Raw genomic sequence first — 20938 nt, 5'->3', positions numbered from 1 at the left:
AGCTGCTTTGTTTAAAAGACAAAAATGAGAAAAAATCAAAACTTCCATTGACAAGGGATTAGTAAAATAAAGCATGGTATAACCATGCAATAAAATGCCAATTAGAAATTTAAAAGAATAGTATCTATAGTAACATGGAAAGATGCTGATGTTTTGGTTTTTTTTTTTATTTTTTTAATGTTTATTTATTTTTGAGAGAGACACATACAGAGTGAAGCGAGGAAGGGGCAGAGAGAGAGGGAGACACAGAATCCGAAGCAGGCTCCAGGTTCTGAGCTGTCAGCACATAGCCCAATGTGGGGCTCAAACTCACAAACCACGAGATCATGACCAAGCAGAAGTCAGATGTTTAGCCGACTGAGCCACCCAGGCGCCCTGATGTTTTTTAATGAAAAGAGAGTAATTTAAAAGTTAAAAGGGTACCATAAATCCACTTATATATAGTTTAGTTATAATCATGTATATGTTTATGACACATAATTAATGTTTTGTTCATAATATTAATTCCATTATTAATCTGCTCAGAATATTAATATATTACTTTTAGGAGGTGCATTTTCAGGATTGTTGTTTTGCTTGTCTTCTTTATACTTATTGTATTTCTTGGATATTTCTAATGGAATGCATATTATTTTAATAATTTTTAAAACACTAAAACTAATGTTATTTTGAAAAAATACATGGGGCACCTGGGTGGCGCAGTCGGTTAAGCGTCCGACTTCAGCCAGGTCACGATCTCCCGGTACGTGAGTTCGAGCCCCGCGTCGGGCTCTGGGCTGATGTCTCGGAGCCTGGAGCCTGCTTCCAATTCTGTGTCTCCCTCTCTCTCTGCCCCTCCCCCATTCATGCTCTGTCTCTCTCTGTCCCAAAAATAAATAAACGTTGAAAAAAAAATTTAAAAAAAAAAAAAAGAAAAAATACAGAAATGTCAGGCAGAAGAAGAGAGGTTAAAGGGTAAAATAGAAAAATACCAAGGAAGACAGGATCTGAGAAAAGTATCAGCCAAGGAAAGAAAGATAAGAGAAGAGAGGTCTAAAAGCTAAGGCATTGTCAAAGTTCTAAAAGCAACAGAGAATTCAAAAAGGATGAGGACAGAGAGCCACTGTAGTTGGCAATTAAGAGCACTTTTTAATAGTCAAATAGGATACACACTAAGAAATAAGCTATTCACATAAACAGTCCATGTCTCAACTTACTAACATGACTTTTGTTTTTGTGATCACTGTTAACAACTGCATTGGTGTTGCTGACACTGTAATTTTGTATTAATAGCTGTGATGTCATAAAATGCTTTGGCACTATGTCATCTAATTAAATCATGGCAATTATCATTACAAGGAAAAAACTGAGTTATGCAAAGGATAACATAGGCATATTTTAAACAATTTAGCTAGAAATTAGATATCCTTTTGTTAATAAGACTTTAATACTTTTATTAGAAATGCTCCCAAGCTAATTTAGAAGCAGTTTCGAAAGTGGTCAAAAGGAATATTCATAATCTTCCTGTCTCAGAGACAAAAGCTTAATTTACCATCAGAAAATTAAAATTTTACCTTCTTCTAATCACAAATTCAATTATTTTGTTTCCTTTATTGGCATCCCACCTGAACCTCATTAAGGGGTAGAAATGATAGAGAAAGGAAGCAAAGAGAATCCAATTTTTTTCATTGTGCTTTTCAGCAGTTCTGTCTAAAGGCAGTAGGGACGAGTAGGCTGCCAGGAAAGCAGGAAAATAGAATGGGGAGTAAAAAGGTTCCTTGGAGAAAATATAAGACAGCATTCAGAAAAATAATCTCAGAATACTGGTACGCAAAGTGAAATTAATTCTATTGAGGTTCCAGTGCTACCAGTACTGCTAAATTATAGGTGTGCATTATCCAAAAAATCAAAATGACCTCTTTCAATTATTATATCAATTTATATTTTAATGTAAACATTTATGTGCAAAGTGGCCAGTGACATTTTTTTCCAAAGGGATGTAGGACTGAAGTGCCCTATCGCCAGCACCAGTATCTAAACCTCCTTAGAGAATGCAGGGTATGAAATAGAAAATGGCCCGGTGCTTCTATGCCATTAGCACTTAATTAAATATTGGTGAATGAGGACAACTTCCCTAGAAAGGTCCTACCTGAGTGGTAGCCTAGCCCCGCGTGTACTACTGTGAGACCGACCCTCTAGAAAGGCAACAACCTGAGGAGGCTACGCTCACACATAACAGAGGAGCTTTGAAGTAGGATCACACCAGGGGGAAAGATTAGCAGCTGACATAGAGATTTAGAATTTAATCAAGAAGTAGACTAAGTTGATCTACTTCACAATGTCACCTTCATGGTCCTACTCCCTCATTATTAAACTGTGTCACTAAATAATGAATACCCTTAAGTCTCAGATGCCTGGAAAACGCAAAACTAAAGGGTAATATTAATATAAACCTATATGGTATATATTAAGAAGCTTTGGTCATTTGTGGTCTGTCTTCAAAGTTTTCAATATTTAAGGATTCAAATATTTAAGGATTAAAGGGATACTTTCTATGCTGTAAAATTCCTTCTTTTAATATTTATAGGATTATATTTAATGTAATGAAAAGGAATTTCTTTTCATCTATATCTCTGAAATAGTGATTGAAAATGTTACACACACACACACACACACACACACACACACACACACACACAGTCCTATTCAATTCACAAATGATATATTTAAGTCACATTAGAAAGCAGATACCCTCCTCCATCCAAAAAAAAAAAAAAAAAGAAAGCAAATACCCTAAATGCTATACCATACCTTTGATGGGTAGAAATATTATTAAACACAGTTTGACTTATAAAGAATAATGAAAAGTGATTAACAGTAAGGGCTTTATCCTAAGACCGGCTACCTAAAAACTATCATCCTAAGCAAGGGATACAAAATGTATATCCAGGACCCTGAAATTATGAAACCATTAATTTGCAGGATTTCATAATTACATATACACACTAGAATATATGTTACTGTCCTCAAGCAAATACATGTCTATAACTATTTACAAATGGCCTAATAAACCATAACCAAAGTTATAAAAATACTTTAAGATCTTTCAAATTTTCTTGGAATTACAATATACCATAAAAACAGATTATAAATAACTATCAAGTTGTTGCTCACTTCAAATAGGTAAAGCATCATGAATAAATTATATATATATATCAAAATATATTGATGTGTCACATACACAAATTATGTGAAATGACTAAAATGAAGAAATACGGAACATGATGTATAGCTCACATGATAATTTTAGAAATAAAAGTATTTAAAACAATACTCTCTCATTTGTTTCTTATTCTTAGGATACCCATGGTAAAATACAAGAGTTCATTATGAAATGTGCTCAGGTGGCAAAGATGGCTCAAGAAGGAAATGAAATTTAATATTGACTATTCTTCAGTATTAGTCTATGTGCCTAATTCCCATTCTCAAATATTCAAAGTATTTGGCAGGCAAAATGTACAATTTCATATGGGTCCTATGTAATTAACTAATTTCACTACTCATTACCAATGAACCAACTACCACTTAGAACTGCCCCATTAATTGACATTGAGCCAATATCAACAATACTAAATGCACAAAAGCTAATCAACTAATAATGGCAGGGAAAAATGAACCTTTTTCAAAGAAAAGACATGTGGAATAAGGAAACAATAAGATTATTCATTTTGTGGTGCAGCAGAGGCGAGAATTTAAAATAGGAGAACATGAGGTTATGATCTCACCGGTTTTCAGTTAGAGAGAGGTTCTCTTATTTATGGAAATGAATCTCTCTAATGGGAATTTATTAACTATAAAACTCAAACTTTTGCAAAATTATTCAGAAAACTATTGTGATATGGGTATTAGTTATTGAATCCTTTATTTCTTTATAACAGGACATGAAAATCTTAACTTTTTTTTAAATAGTCATGATCAAATGAGTCAGTATGCCCAAGTCTTCCAATCACCTTGCCCCATTCAGTCCTCTACAACACAAGACTCAGTATTATCTTTAATTCTGCAATACAGTTGTGAAAAGCCCAGACCCTTGTGATTTTTGAATCCCTGCTCTACCACTTGCTAGTCCTTTGGCCTGGCCTATTAGTCTTCTGTGCTTTAGTTTCTTTAACTGTAAAATGGAGATTACAATAGTACTCTCCTCATTTAGTAATTTCAAGAATTAAGTCATTGTCTACTACCTCATGCAAATATTGAAACTTCATCTACAGTCATTCTTTGCCCCATGCAGAAATTCCAGTGCTTTGGCCATACCATATTAACTATTCCAGAATATAACAAATGCTTCCTTCTTTGCCTTCAGAACACCCTTCCTCCTTCAAAGCCCACCTCTGTCTTTGTGAAGCCAAACTTGGTTTCTCCCAACAGAATCCACTTTTTCCTTCTCTTGGAGAGAAAAGTTTAGAAATAAAATGCATAGGCCTAATTTTGGCTCTTTCTTGCCTTCCTTTTTTTTTCAATTATTTTTTACTTTGATTGCAAAATACTGTGTCATAAATACAAGATCTGCACTCATTATCTTTAGTTTTTTGGTGGAAACCACTTTTGACATGATGATGATCATAATCAGAAAACCATTTCAGTTACCATAAGAGCTCAGGAATGGGGTGAAAGGAAGAAAGTGGGAAGATACTACCATTGATAGAACTATATTGCATGATCATTTTGTGCTAGGTGCACTTTGGGTGCACCATCTAGTAAGTGATCCCCAAAGGAAATAAACTAGTAAACCATTTTTCTCCTCAAGTGGGATGAACAAAAGAATATCAATATAGGGGTATACTTTTCTTTATTAAATCCTTGACTTAAAAGTATGTTACTGTCTGCTAAAAGCAATAAAGGATAAAGAAAATGTCTCTTTTATTTAATGTTGTAGGCCAAGATTTAAAGGTAAGTTTAATTTTTCCATTACAGTTCTACACTTATGAATTCCTGAAAATCAGATTGAAATATAACTAGATTGATTTATCTCAGTGCAGTGCAACATAATCAGAAACTTCTGTATTTACATGTAAAATAATTTCATGGGTAATTATTTGATGAACATTAATTGTGTACCTAATTACATGATATAAATTCACTCTTATGTGATTAGGGATATGTTATTGAATGACATATAAATGAGATTCAATGCAACACATTTTAAGTACCTACCTAATTCAAGAAAAAGTGCTAGATAACACAGGAGAATGTAAATATGTGTAAGATGATGATTTGTCCCTAAACAAGCTTATAATCAAAAAAGAAAGATAAGAAATAATGTACATAACATTAATATAAAAAAGATGTAAACTCAGAAAGAGACGTGTGAAGGAAGAAAATAATTATTCTTCTCAGAGGAGTCAGGTAACACTAATGGATGGGAAAAGTGGGCATTCCATTCCTGTGTGCAGGGAAATAACTAGCAAATGGCGGAGATGGGAAGGCACCAATTTGGGCCAAACTAAAAGGCTTTAAACAGAAGTCTTGAATAATATTCCTGGGGTTTACTGTGTCTTCTATGTTCTCAGACTGTAAAAAATAGAAACATTTGCTAAAAATATGGAAAACAATAGTCTCTCACTAAATAGGTTCTTTATATATCAGTGATTTGGGGAAATATTTAACCTGTGAGGAGAGATGTGAGCTATAATGTTAGGCAACAAAGAAACATGAAAGGTAAAAGTGCAAGCATTCTACACCATATACAGACTTAACTCAAAATGGACCAGAGATCTAAATGTATGACCCAAAACTATAAATTAGAAGGAAATATAGGGAAAAGTTTTATGACATTGGATTTGGCAAGGATTTCCCAGATATGATACCAAAAGCATAGGCAACTAAAGAATAAGTAGACAAATTGGACTACATAAAAACTAAAATTTTCTCTGTATCAAAGGACACAATCAACAGAGTCAAAAGGCAACCAATGAAATGGGATAAAATATTTCCAAATCATATATCTGATAGGAGGTTAATATCTAGAATATATAAAGAATTCATACAACTCAACAACAAAACACCTAATTAAACAAGGAACTAAGGACTTGAACAATCATTTTTCTAAAGATGATGAACAAGTAGCCAACAAGCATATGAGAAGATGCTGAATATCACGAACTATTAGGAAAATGCAAGTCAAAAACCACAGTGAGATATCACCTCACACCCATTAGGATGGCTTCTATCAAAAACAAATAACCAAAGAGAAAATCACAAGTAGGGACGGGGCACCTGTGTGGATCTGACTTCGGCTCAGGTGATGATCTCGCAGTCTGTGATTTTAAGCCCCACATCAGGCTCTGTGCTGACAGCTCAGAGCATGAAGCCTGCTTTGGATTCTATGTCTCCATCTCTCTCTGCCCGTCCCTGCTGACACTCTCTCTCTCTCTCTCTCTCTCTCTCTCTCTCTCTCTCTCTTTCTCTCTCTCTCTCTGTTCTCTGTCTCTCTCTCTGCCCCTCCCCTGCTTGTGCTCTCTGTCACTCTCAAAAATAAATAAACATTAAAAAAAACCCTACATCTGAGAAAATCACAAGTATTGGCAAGGATGTGGAGAAATTGGAACCCTTGTGCACTCTTGATGGGAATGTAAAATTATGAATTGCTATGGAAAACAATATGGCAGTTCTTCTAAAAACTAAAAACTGGAATGACTGTATGACCCAGCAATCCCACTTATGGCTATATATTCATAAGTACTGAAGGTAGATTTCAAAGAAATATTTGCATTCCCATGCTCATAACAGTGCCCTTCACCATAGCCATGAGATGAAAGCAATCATTTGATCAACAGATGAATGGATAAACAAAATGTAGTATATACATACAATGGAGTATTATTTAGCCTTAAAAAGGAAAGGAAGTCTATACATGCTACAACATGGGTAAACCTTGAGGACATTATGCTATGAAATAAACTAGTCACAAAGACAAATACTGCATGACTTCACTTACATAAGGGATCTAGAGTATCCAAATTCACAGAAATAGAAGATAGAATGGTGCTTGCTCCAGGATAGGGTAGGGAGCAAATGTGGAGTTGCTTAATGTGTATAGAGTTTCCACTTTCCAAGATGAAAAAGTTTTGAAGATTGGTTACGCAACAATGTGAATATACTTAACACTACTGAACTGTATACTTAGAAATGGTTAGATGGTAAATTACATATCATGATTTCTTTAGCACAAAAGAAGCATTTTTTAAAAAATTGGCAAAAAACAACCCAGTTGCCCTGATTGGAAATCAATCTGTTCAGTCAAAATTAATAAAATAATAGCATGTCATCTTTACTAAATTTTCTTATCTTTATTATCATCTAGTTATTACTAGGACATATGACAGTTGCCATTAATTTATTCTTATGCCTGCAGAAGATATAACATGGTCATATCTGAAAAAAATTATTAAATTCTTTAAAAAGTACAGGCATCAATTGTGAAAAAGTGGGACGAGGGTAGACAATGAAGAGAGAATCTACGTGAGTAAGGGTAACTGAAGGGGCACTTGGTTATTTTTATTGGGCCTGTGGAAACTGACCAGACCTATCTATCCATCCATCATAGAGTTTCAGACTCAGTACAGTGTTGGCACTCTCATACTATCCCTTTAACAGATTCACAAGTAAACAGGATCTGAAACCCATCTGGGTTTTTTTATGTTTATTTATTTTGAGAGAGAGACAGAGACAGAGATGGGGAAGGGCACAGAGAGAGAGAGAGAGAGAGAGAGAGAGAGAGAGAGAGAATCCCAAGCAGGCTCCACACTATCAAAGCAAAGCCCGATGTGGCACTTGAACTCATGAACCCATGAGATCAAGACCTGATCGGAAACCCAGAGTCATATGCTTGAACGACTGAGCCACCCAGGCACTCCTGGAACCCATCTATCTTATCAAGGCCTCCAACATACTTGCCACTTCATGTTCATGTGTTCAGTATAGTGAAACAACTTAAATGTTTTGCAGAAAATCCACTCAGTTCAAGTCTTTTTGGACTCTCTTATGACAATTGGTAGGAGATTTAACACAGCCCTGGAGCAAGACCATAAATGTATATTGTTATACTTTCCAAGGGTATGTTTACTTCTGGTAATCCTTCTTGATAGTAATAGATACAAATGCACTTTCCCCATCAATAGTTGTATACCACATGCCTGAGGTCATGTTAACCTGCTCTAAGAAGATTCCATTTCTGACAAAGCAGTGGCAATTGATGCCACCATTTGGCTGAGTCTGTAATCATCCACAACTGTCCTCTATGATTTGACAATTTCTGCAAAGATGGCACTAATCTCTGCCATTTCCATCCAGTATCGCATGCAATGCTGATTTTCATTTACTCTCATGGCCAAGACAAGTGGTTTGAGAGCCCTTCTCACCCACTACAACTGTTCTTAGCCCCACAAAGACACCAATGTGAAGGTCCTGCTAATTACCAAGTATATATGTCTCTTGGTACTGTTCAGGGAGCAGGAAAATGATGAATGAGTGAGTCAGGTTCCTCAGCAACAGACTCTGAGACAGAGATTTGTGTTCAGGGAGGTTATTGAGGAAAACTGTCAGATATAACACCCTTGCAGAACTATGGGCAGCAGCATTTGGTAAGGAAGAAGTTTAATTATGGTACAGTTGCAGTAAAGGCCTTCATTGATTCCAGAAGGAGCTTTGAAGCTGAGACCACCCTTCAGAGTTGAAAGAAACTGAAGCAAAGGGGCTAGGCCTTTATACTCCTTCACTGATGGTTCATTGAATGCAAGATGCCACAGGGGAGGTGGCTGCCTCAGCAAGAAACAGTTACTTTCAGGGGAAGGTAATTTCTGGGGAAGAATTCAGCTGTGGGACAATAGCAGGCAACACCGACAGCAACCAGAGAAATAAGCACCTCAATCCTTAAGAGGGGATGTTAGTGTTCGTGGTAATATCCACTACTAAGGTTATCAGATTTGGCAAGTAAAGAGCAATAAATAAACATATTGCATGGCATACCTATACTAAAAAGTTACTCATTACTCATCTAAAATTCAAATATAACTGAGCACTGTATATTTTATCTGTCCACCACACATGTATTAAAGGGAAAGTAGAAGAAGGAATTTCAAGGATATTAATGTATTTCTCCTTTTGTAACCTGATACTTTGGTTTTTTTTTTTTAATTTTTTTTTTCAACGTTTATTTATTTTTGGGACAGAGAGAGACAGAGCATGAACGGGGGAGGGGCAGAGAGAGAGGGAGACACAGAATCGGAAACAGGCTCCAGGCTCTGAGCCATCAACCCAGAGCCTGACGCGGGGCTCGAACTCACAGACCACGAGATCGTGACCTGGCTGAAGTCGGACGCCCAACCGACTGCGCCACCCAGGCGCCCCTTATGTAACCTGATACTTTGTACAGTACTAATCTCACATGGATGTGGGAGACCAAAAATAAAAACTGGTAAACCCCAACAATTTTTGCTCTACCTGCAATCCTGATTTGGTCTAATTACAGGGAATCAGTTGCTGCTCACTACATTTTGCTACTGGAATCAGAAATAAGCTTAGAAAGAACACTAGCAGTTTTAAGGAGGGTGGATTGTGGGAAGGAGAGCACCCAGCATACAGAGAGGGAAAGAAAAAGAGCAGTGGCAGTGGGAGTGAAAAAGAAGAAATGAGAAGAGACACCCCGAAGATAGATTCAAAGAATTTACTGTCTGATGTAGAAAAACAGGAGGTGAACAGAATCTAATAAAATTGTATGCTCTTGATTCTAGGTAATAGGAAACGAGAGGAAAAATGGTACAAGATACACATAAAACAAAAACATATTTGAAGGGAGAAATTATACATTTGACATAACATTCATCAAAATGTATGATATATGTGAATACATTAGCTAATATACTATACCAAGCTGCTAATATGGTCAAGTGATCATTTCCATTAAACATATTTCACCTGAGACTTTATAGATATTTTTAACCACCTGGCATTTCTACAAGCTGTGCACAGGATGTTACGTTATACTGGTAATTCTATTAGCTATTAATAACTCTTACATACATATAAATCCTATAAACACTAATTTTCAAATTTAAAATCTTAATTGAATGAAGAGTTTATAAACTGTGTGTTTTTCTTCAATAGTAATTCCAAACTCGATTTTATTTAAAATAAATATCTATTTGTGTTTTATCTACATTACTAAAGAAGTTCTTTTTTTAATGTTTATTTATTTTTGAGAGAAACAGAGACAGAGACAGAGAGCACGAGAGGGGAAGGGACAGAGAGAGAGGGAGACACAGAATCTGAAATGGACTCCAAGCTCTGAGCATCATCACTGAGTCCGAAGCGGGGCTCGAACGCAACAGCTGTGAGATCATGACCTGAGCCAAAGTTGGACGCTTAATCGACTGAGCCACCCAGGCGCCCCGCTGAAGAAGCTCTTAAAATGTGGAGCTCTGGCCGTTTTCTTTAATTACACCAAAGGAGAAACTACTACCCACATTACCTGCAGCAATGCTATCTTTATAACTGGCACTCTCCCCTTACCCATTTTATATTATGCTGCCAGTCGATTTTTCCTGAACCATGACATCCAACACACTATACCTGCATTATTTTCTAATTCAGAATAATCAGTCTGGGAACCATTGATAGATCTATTGATTCTTTGTGTGCATCACAGCAGAATCCTGTATAGCACCCTCAGATGGTAGGATGTCTATCTACTTAGTATGGTCTGGGAGCAGAACAAATATTTAGAAAGTCAAAATAAGTAAGTTTTTTCTATTTTATTTCAAGATTCTAAAATGTAATGTTACATTTACACTCTGTGATGTTAATTTTAATCACCAGTGACTTAGCCACAATTATTCTCTTCTGGGATTAAAATGGCCACTATAGATATCAGTAAAGAGAAGAAAATCTGACTTATCCAGTTGTGTTCACCAATCAGAAATCTCTTAATCACACTGTCCTGAATACCATGCCAAGTAAGAAAATATGTATATAATACACATTGATAAAATAATTAAAATAAACGTATTAAATTCTGTTTTTGTAGTATGTATTTTCCATTCAAAGGGAACATTCAGTATGTCACTGCAATTTTTTTAATTGTTTTTTTTTTTAATGTTTATTCATTTGTGTGAGAGAGAGAGAGAGAGAGAGCACAAGTGGGGGAGGACAGAGACAGAGGCCCATGAGACACAGAATCCGAAGCAGGCTCCAGACTCTGAGCTGTCAGCACAGAGCCTGGAGTGGGGCTTGAACTCCCGAGCCATGGGATCATGACGTGAGCCGAAGTTGAAAGCTCAACCGACTAAGCCACCCACGGCGCCCCAGTATGTCACTGCAATTTTTATAAATTATTAAACTGTTAACTTTCAATTATCTGTGTGTAGATTATCACAATCTTTAAACCCAAGATGGTTTTTTCCTGCAATGAGTATACTTTTAGGGCAACTTCTTGCTTTACTGAGTTTTCTTAAATGTGCTTAGTGAATACAAGTGTAGTTTAATTCATGACAGGACATTAGTAGCTGGTAAATATTCTACTGGGGAAAAAATGTAATATAATGGCATTTCAAATCCAAGGAGAAATTATCTTTATATTATCCTTTATCAATTTAGATTTTTCAAGTTTGTGCTCCCTTCAATTTGTGTAATGAAAATAGATTGCATAGCAAATCACTACACCCACTCAGGAAGTATAACCTTCCCAGACCTGCATATTTTCTGTGCACCACACAAAATGTCAGGCACTGAGTAGGTATACTTGCTGAAAGTTTACTCTAAATATTATATCAATTCTCCTGTTATTCAATTGTTGTAGCTAAATATAAGATCTAAGAACTATGAATTCCATTGTAATTTAGTTACCTGACAATTCCTAGGAGGAATATCACTTACTTCTCAGCTGTGGTGGATTATTAAGAATTATCTCTGATTATTTTTACTTAAGATTACTTTTTTAACCAAAAGATGAAAAATATCATATACCTGTGTCTCACTAATAATAATTTCTGGTTAAAAATGAAAATGAAGTAATAAGGAGTGTACATTAAATTGTGGTGTAAAATCAAAACCACAATAAGATACCACCTCACACCTGTCAGAATGGCTCACATTAACAACTCAGGCAACAACAGATGTTGGCGAGAATGCGGAGAAAGAGGATCTCTTTTGCACTGTTGGTGGGAACGCAAGCTGGTGCAGCCACTCCGGAAAACAGTATGAAGATTCCTTAAAAAAACTAAAATTAGAACTACCCTATGACCCAGCAATTGCACCACTAGGCATTTATCCAAGGGATACAGGTGTGCTGTTTCTTTTTTTTCTTTTTTTTACAGGTGTGCTGTTTCAAAGGGACACATGCACCCCCATGTTTATAGCAGCACTATCAACAATAGCCAAAGTATGGAAAAAGCCCAAATGTCCATCGGTGGATGAATGGATAAAGAAAATGTGGTGTATATATATACAATGGAGTATTGGCAATCAAAAAGAATGAAATCTTGCCATTTGCAACTACGTGGATGGAACTGGAGGGTATTATGCTAAGTGAAATTAGGCAGAGAAAGACAACAATCATATGACTTCACTCATATGAGGACTTTAAGAGACAAAACAGATGAACATAAGGGAAAGGAAACAAAAATAATATATAAATAGGGAGGCGGACAAAACAGAAGAGACTCATAAATATGGAGAACAAACTGAGGGTTACAAGAGGGGTTGTAGGAGGGGGGGATGGGCTAAATGGGTAAGGGGCACTAAAGAATCTACTCCTGAAATCATTGCTGCACTACATGCTAACTAATTTGGATGTAAATTAAAAACAAACAAACAAAAATCCTTTGAAAAAAAATTGTGGTGTAGTAATAACTATCAAGACTTAATGTAAATCTTATGCCAGGCACTATTCTAAGTATTTTTCCCTTAATTCTCATAAGAACTTTATGACATATATTCTAATGTTACCCTTACTTTATTTTTTAAATTTTATATTTTTTAAATTTGAGTATAGTTGACACACCATGTTACATGAGTTTCAGTAGTGTATAACATAGTGATTGGACAAATTTATACATTATGCTATGTTCACACCTATACCTACCATCTGTCACCATACAACACTGTGACGATATCATTGACTATATTCCCTATTCTATTCTGCACCTTTTATTCCTGTGACTTATTCCATAATTGGAAGCATAGGTCTACCACCCCCTTTACCCATTTTGCCCATCCCTCCACCCATCTCTGCAGACATCGGTTTGTTCTCTGTACTTACAGTTCTGATTCTGTTTTTTGTTTGCTTGTTTATTTATTTTATTAGATTCCACATATCAGAATTCTTTATTGGTCTGACTGAATTCATTTGGCATAATACCCTCTAGGTCCATCCATGTCATGACAAAAGGCACAATCCCATTCTTTTTTATCACTAATATTCATATGTGCGTGTGTATGTGTACATGTGTGACCTCTTCCTTATCTATTTGTGTATTATAGATAGTAAGGTTGCTTCCATATCTTGGCCGTTATCCCTATCTTCTGTTTAAACGTTTATTTATTTATTTTGAGAGAGAGAGTGAGCAGGGGAGGGGCAGAGAGAGAGAGGGAGAGCAAGAGAATCACAAGCAGGCTCCACACTGCTAGCACAGAGTGCAATCATTGTTATCCTAATCTTAACAGTTGAGAAAACTGAGGCGCAGAGAAGTTAACTGGCTGAAGTTTTCATAGCAAATAAGGGGCAGAACTCGTATTTAATCCAGTGCTGTTTGGTTTCAGAGTCCATCCACTGAACTGTCAGACCGTACTATCTCCCTGCTGACTTATTTGATCTTCTTCCTATTGATGCCTCCACCTCTCACATATATCTGAGTGAAACTAGAATGCTTTCTTTAACTTTCTTTCAGTGACAGCTTACTCTGACAACATAGGCTGGACTAGCTGCCCTTCCTGTCCTATTGTCCCCCTCATGTAACACCTAATGTGCCGGACTGTCGTAACTTTTTTTTTCTTCGTTCCCCAATTGATAGTAATTCCTGAAGCAATAATTACTGAAAGACTGGCATACAACACAGTGTCTGGAATATGTATAGTAGAGATTCATTACATATATGTTGGATGAATGGATACTTCTCATTGTTTTTAGGTCTGCCTGGTGGCATTTCAGGCTGCGTTAAAGCAATCATATCCACAACCCACCACCGCCACCATGACTCTGATATCTACTTTTACAATTCTCCACATTGTGACAAACTTCATATTTCTCTTTGAAATACTTTAATAAAGCATAAAAAAAAACTATCCCAAGGGGGTAAAAGGGTCTTACCTTCTAAATCTTCTTTCTCAAAGTGTGTTTTGAGAATAGAACGAGTTCCACCTCTATCCACAACTGCCTCTTCATCATTTCTCTGTAGAATGGGAAGAAAGAAGATCAAATGACATTTCATTTGTCTTTATCCACAGGGATACTTTCCAAGACCCACTGTAGATGCCTGAAATCACACTAATACCAAACCCTATATAAACTATGTTTTTTGTTATGCATACATACCTATGATAAAGTGTAATTTATAAGTAAGGCACAGTAAGAGATTAACAATAAGAATGAAATAGAGCAATTATAACAATAGCCTATAATAAAAGTTATGTGAACATGGTCTCTCTCTCTCAGAATATCTTATTGCACTATACTTACCCTTTTTGTGATGACATGATATGATAAAATGCCTATGTGATGGGATGAAGCAAGGTGAATCATGTATGTAGGCACTATGACATAGCATTAGCCTACTATTGACCTTCTGATGGCATCTCAGAAGGCAGATCATCTGCTTCCTGGCCATAGTATACCTCAGGTCAATCACAGATAAAAGTGGACTAGTGTACATATATTCCCATAATTCCCTTAATTTCAGAAAATAAACTATAATTTAAATCCAATATTTTAGGGGTTTAAGTCAATCACTCAAATGTAAACAACTTTCTATTTGATTATTGAGTGTTAGTTTAAAAAGGAGATTAAAATTAAGTTAACCACATATTCAGAGAAGAATGTCATTTGACTTTCCATGAAATCAAAGGTAGTCAAACATTCCAGTTGCCATCATTTGTTAGTGAAATGAAAAACAGAAAACAAACAGTTATCCTGTCAATTTTGTAACATGCATTTTTTTTATCTCTGATAAAGAATTCTTGTTAACAAGAATGACATTTGGACTATACAAGGAAAATATGGAAATCATTAGTATTAACGCCACTAATGCTATGGCAAGGTGAAATAATTTCACTGCCATTTAAAATGGGGTTGGGGGGGGCGCCTGGGTGGCGCAGTCGGTTAAGCGTCCGACTTCAGCCAGGTCACGATCTCGCGGTCCGTGAGTTCGAGCCCCGCGTTGGGCTCTGGGCTGATGGCTCAGAGCCTGGAGCCTGTTTCCGATTCTGTGTCTTCCTCTCTCTCTGCCCCTCCCCCGTTCATGCTCTGTCTCTCTCTGTCCCAAAAATAAATAAACGTTGAAAAAAAAAATTAAAAAAATAAATAAATAAAATAAAATAAAATGGGGTTGGGGGAGGGGAGGGTGGGTGATGGGTATTGAGGAGGGCACCTTTTGGGACGAGCACTGGGTGTTGTATTGAAACCAATTTGACAATAAATTTCATATATTGAAAAAAAATTAAAAAATAAAATAAAATGGGGTTGGGGGATCTAATGTCTTGAAAGCAATTACCAGCAATTATTAGGTAAACTACAACTCTAATTACTTTGCTTCAGTCTAATGCATTTTATTCAAACTCAACTTTTAATTATTATCCTATACATTGCACTTTCTCTACACAGTCTCTATATATAGAGAGAGAAGGTTTTTTGTATTTTGGGGTTTTTGTTTTGTTTTTTTTTTTTGTTTTGGGGGAGTTTCTTTTACTTATTTAGAATGGCTGGATGGAGGTTCTCTCTTCTGAGCAGTGTACATACGCTGAAAACAATATACTCACTGATTTGGTATTCAATGAAATAATGGGGGGAGGGGAAAGTATAACCCATTAAACCATGCAGGAATGAACAAAATACAAAATAGTGAATGAAGTGAAAGATTATTTCCACATTTTATTTGATTGTGAATATCTGTATAAAAATTGCTTTAAAAGTGAACATTGAACACAAAGGAAAAAAGGTAGGAAGGGAAAGGAAAGAAAACGAAAAGGTAGGCTAAAGATGAATAAATCTTCCAACATGTATTTCTAAGCCTGTCCTAGTATATGACTATTAGAAAAAATTAAAGATTTCTGTTTCTTCTTCGAAAGCTTTAAATTCCCATGCATAACCTTGATAAAGATTTGGCCTCCATGTTTTAGAAATCAGTATTGTAAACTGTAGGATTACAGACTAAGGACCTATTCAACGTAGAAAGATCAGCACTCCTATGCTTCACACGCAGCAAGACACACAGTAGAAAAACATGTTTTATAGCCTGTAGTCCTGTGTCTTTCAGACAACATGGGCTGAGACAGGTAAGGGCAGTGCCTGAAATCAGAGCGAAAGAAACCTATACTACAAATGAAGGAAAACACGAAAATTGATATGATTCAGAGCCTACTGTTACTGTATTTGGCAAAGTTTTAAAAATATGTTGGTTTGAGCAAAATAGTAATAGAAAAACTAAAGACTTATATATTTATATAATTTTCCTGAACTAGACAAATGCAAATTTCAGCCTCTCTAGAATGTGTTCCTCATATGTTTACAAATTGCATTTATCCTCTGTACAAGACATATTCAAATATATGTCACATTGGAATATATCTCTGCCCTCCAGGGTGTTAGGAAGAATGCCAAAAGCTAAGTCATGCATCCGTGTTCAGAGGTCAGAAGAAGCATTATTCTGCCATATATTACAGTGGCAGCCTTTTAAAACAATTGCATAATGGGAAGTTTTATACAGATATTTCCCCCTGTATATAAAATATACAATTCTTATTTCAGGGCCTGAATCAATTTTCAACTTATACAAAGCAGTTTTCTCCTTACTTATATACATTACATATACTATTCACGTACAAAAGATAATTCTACTGAACAGTTAATGTTGGGATATTGAGATAAAATAAAATTTTGCAGACGTAGAAGTGGAATATAAATAGGAAATAATTGGTTATTTAATTACAATGTGAATTACAAGCTGAAGTGCCCTAATTTTAACGTTTCATTGATGGAAAGAAAAGAACTTGAAGCTAGAATATGAACGTAACTCAATGTAAGTGACTCATTTTGCAGTTTCATAGAACTTTAAATACTCTCCAGATAGACCATAGAAACATCAAATGTCAAATGTCTGATCTTTTAGGTTGAAAATTCCCAAGATACAACTTAATACTAATACATATAGTGAAATTCCTCCACTGTGGAGATAGTTCAAAAGATTATTTCAATATTACTGAAGACTTTTTAACAGAGTACTCCCCTTCCTCCCTATGACCAAGAGCAAGTAAGCAAGGGTGTGATGAATGAAGACAATGCAGGGACATGTGACACTGGGCACCAGACTGTGTGGTAATCCCAAATACACCAGTAAGAACATTTCTAATTAATTTTGTATTGCTACCCTTTTTAGATTTGCTGAACATCAAATACATTAATGTACCCTAATATCCATATGTATTTACTTACTTAGAACAAAGTCTAGCACCAAGAGAAAACACATAAATCTATTGCATTGCCTCTCAATACAATTTACCCTTGCTACACTATTGGGTAAACATTTATTCCAGTATATAGTATAAGACAATGTTTTAAAATTTGGGGGTGGGGGGCATGACCCATAGTGAGAAATATATATTCAACACAGTCACATATTCATATATATGTTATCAAAACAAAGTTTCACAAACCAACATTTACCCTTACTATAAACAATGTGGTATGATATTTTCTATTCCAGGATATTCTGTTTCATTTAAAAATACTAGTCATTACCCATTAAATTTATTTCAGTACTTAAAAATTAGTGGTACGGATGCCTGGATGGCTCAGTCGGTTAAGGGTCCGACTCTTGATTTCAGCTCAGGTCAGGGCCTCGCTATTCGTGAGTTTGAGCCCCTCGTCGGCTCTGGCTGACAACGTGGAACCTGCTTAAGGTTCTCTCTCTTCTTCTCTCTCTGCCCCTCCCTGTTTGCACTCTCTCTTTCTCTCTCTCTCCCAAAATAAATAAATAAACTTTTTAAAAAATGAGTTATGACCTGTTATTTGAAAAACACTGGGATAGACTATGACCCTGGGACAGAGTAACAGCAATTAGTTCACACAGAAATCACATCTTAAATCCATTTATATAGGCCTCTAACTAAATGAACAAATAGCAATACTATATTTTTCAAATCAATATTTTAATTTTTGAAGTTTCTGTCATGTTAAGTGTAGGGACACATGATGTAATTACATATATATCTTTTGATGAACTATTTTCATTTTTTTCCCAACGAGAGTAATGGTTTGCTTTTCCTAGTTCCACTTAAGTACTTTTCTCCATGCCTTCCCAAGAAAGAAGGAATAGTATTATCTAAGATCCTCTCCAGTTAAACTCTGCTTATGACTAAACTGAATTTGTATTCAACTATTTTTTTTTAAATTTTTTTTTTCAACGTTTATTTATTTTTGGGACAGAGAGAGACAGAGCATGAACGGGGGAGGGGCAGAGAGAGAGGGAGACACAGAATCGGAAACAGGCTCCAGGCTCCGAGCCATCAGCCCAGAGCCTGACGCGGGGCTCGAACTCACGGACCGCGAGATCGTGACCTGGCTGAAGTCGGACGCTTAACCGACTGCGCCACCCAGGCGCCCCTGTATTCAACTATTTTAAGAGCAAACATCATATAACTGACATAACCAAATACATTTTATAACTTTCTACAATTTGATTACTTCTAAACCTTAATGTTAGAAGTGTCTCAATACACTTGTGTTGAATCCAAATGTATATAATGTCAATTGGGAATATTTCTACCTCCAAAGAAAGTCTTTAAAGGGAATAGTTTGCTGTTATTATTTTTACTGAACAATTACTAGAGAGCAATAACGGAAAAAAGAGCTTTCTAGCTCAGCTCTCATATTTGAAGTGACCTTGAACCAGTACAGTCTCTCATGAAAGAGCAATTAACATGGGCTAGCACATTTAGGTGTTAAAATATTTAGGAAAAAATATCAACAATTTCTTCTATAATTGTTTGTAAATATCATTAAGCTCTCTATGAGTGTACAAAAATGCATTTTTTCCTGATTTACCATAACTCTTGAGCACAATATCCACAGAAACTTTTCTAATTTATCAAAATCTAACAGTTAATCCCATGAGCAGAACAACTCAAACTTTTCATGTCCTTTTGATAATTCTCATCTCATTTGAGAATGAGTTAATAAAAGACAGAGCAGTTCATTTTCATTTCATTATTCTTCCCTGGACTATTTATCACATTAATTTTTTTAAAGCAACCTATCTTTCAATAAATGGGGCTGGGAAAACTGAACAGCTACATGCAAAAGAATGAAACTGGACCACCTTTTAACACTACACACAAAAATAAATTGAAAATGGATTAAAGATCTAAATGTGAGACATGAAAACATAGAAATTCTAGAAGAGAACACAGGCAGTAATTTCTCCAACATTAGCCATTATAATCTGTTGGTCTTGAATTTGCTCACCAAGTTCTCAAAAAATGTTATTTATGGCACAAAAACAGACACATAGACCAATGGAATAGAATAGAAACCCCAGAACTAGACCCACAAACGTATGGCCAACTCATCTTTGACAAAGCAGGAAAGAACATCCAATGGAAAAAAGACAGTCTCTTTAACAAATGGTGCTGGGAGAACTGGACAGCAACATGCAGAAGATTGAAACTAGACCACTTTCTCACACCATTCACAAAAATAAACTCAAAATGGATAAAGGACCTGAATGTGAGACAGGAAACCATCAAAACCCTAGAGGAGAAAGCAGGAAAAGACCTCTCTGACCTCAGCTGTAGCAATCTCTTACTCGACACATCCCCAAAGGCAAGGGAATTAAAAGCAAAAGTGAATTACTGGGACCTTATGAAGATAAAAAGCTTCTGCACAGCAAAGGAAACAACCAACAAAACGAAAAGGCAACCAACGGAATGGGAAAAGATATTTGCAAATGACATATCGGACAAAGGGCTAGTATCCAAAATCTATAAAGAGCTCACCAAACTCCACACCCGAAAAGCAAATAACCCAGTGAAGAAATGGGCAGAAAACATGAATAGACACTTCTCTAAAGAAGACATCCGGATGGCCAACAGGCACATGAAAAGATGTTCAGCGTCGCTCCTTATCAGGGAAATACAAATCAAAACCACACTCAGGTATCACTTCACGCCAGTCAGAGTGGCCAAAATGAACAAATCAGGAGACTCTAGATGCTGGAGAGGATGTGGAGAAACAGGAACCCTCTTGCACTGTTGGTGGGAATGCAAATTGGTGCAGCCGCTCTGGAAAGCAGTGTGGAGGTTCCTCAGAAAATTAAAAATAGACCTACCCTATGACCCAGCAATAGCACTGCTAGGAATTTATCCAAGGGACACAGGAGTACTGATGCATAGGGGCACTTGTACCCCAATGTTCATAGCAGCACTCTCAACAATAGCCAAATGATTGAAAGAGCCTAAATGTCCATCAACTGATGAATGGATAAAGAAATTGTGGTTTATATACACGATGGAATACTACGTGGCAATGAGAAAAAATGAAATATGGCCTTTTGTAGCAACGTGGATGGAACTGGAGAGTGTGATGCTAAGTGAAATAAGCCATACAGAGAAAGACAGATACCATATGGTTTCACTCTTATGTGGATCCTGAGAAACTTAACAGGAACCCATGGGGGAGGGGAAGGAAAAAAAAAAA

The 20938-nt window shown here is 36.1% G+C and overlaps 1 protein-coding gene across 7 annotated transcripts in view; it reads right to left on the bottom strand.

Moving 5' to 3' along the window:
• The window catches only part of SLC4A10 (solute carrier family 4 member 10), a 297084-nt gene that overhangs the window by 174208 nt on the left and 101938 nt on the right, over positions 1–20938 (bottom strand). For all 7 annotated transcript variants that reach the window (XM_040475187.1, XM_040475186.1, XM_040475188.1 and 4 more), the window contains exon 2: positions 14342–14423. In XM_040475187.1, the coding sequence (XP_040331121.1) occupies positions 14342–14423 (82 nt within the window). The remainder of the gene's footprint in view (positions 1–14341; positions 14424–20938) is intronic.

The sequence above is a fragment of the Herpailurus yagouaroundi genome, unplaced genomic scaffold (assembly GCF_014898765.1).
Source record: "Herpailurus yagouaroundi ecotype Mexico unplaced genomic scaffold, PumYag 140, whole genome shotgun sequence".
NCBI lineage: Eukaryota > Metazoa > Chordata > Mammalia > Carnivora > Felidae > Herpailurus > Herpailurus yagouaroundi.
Note: the sequence above shows the minus strand (reverse complement) of the source record. Positions and strands in the feature narration are given on the sequence as shown.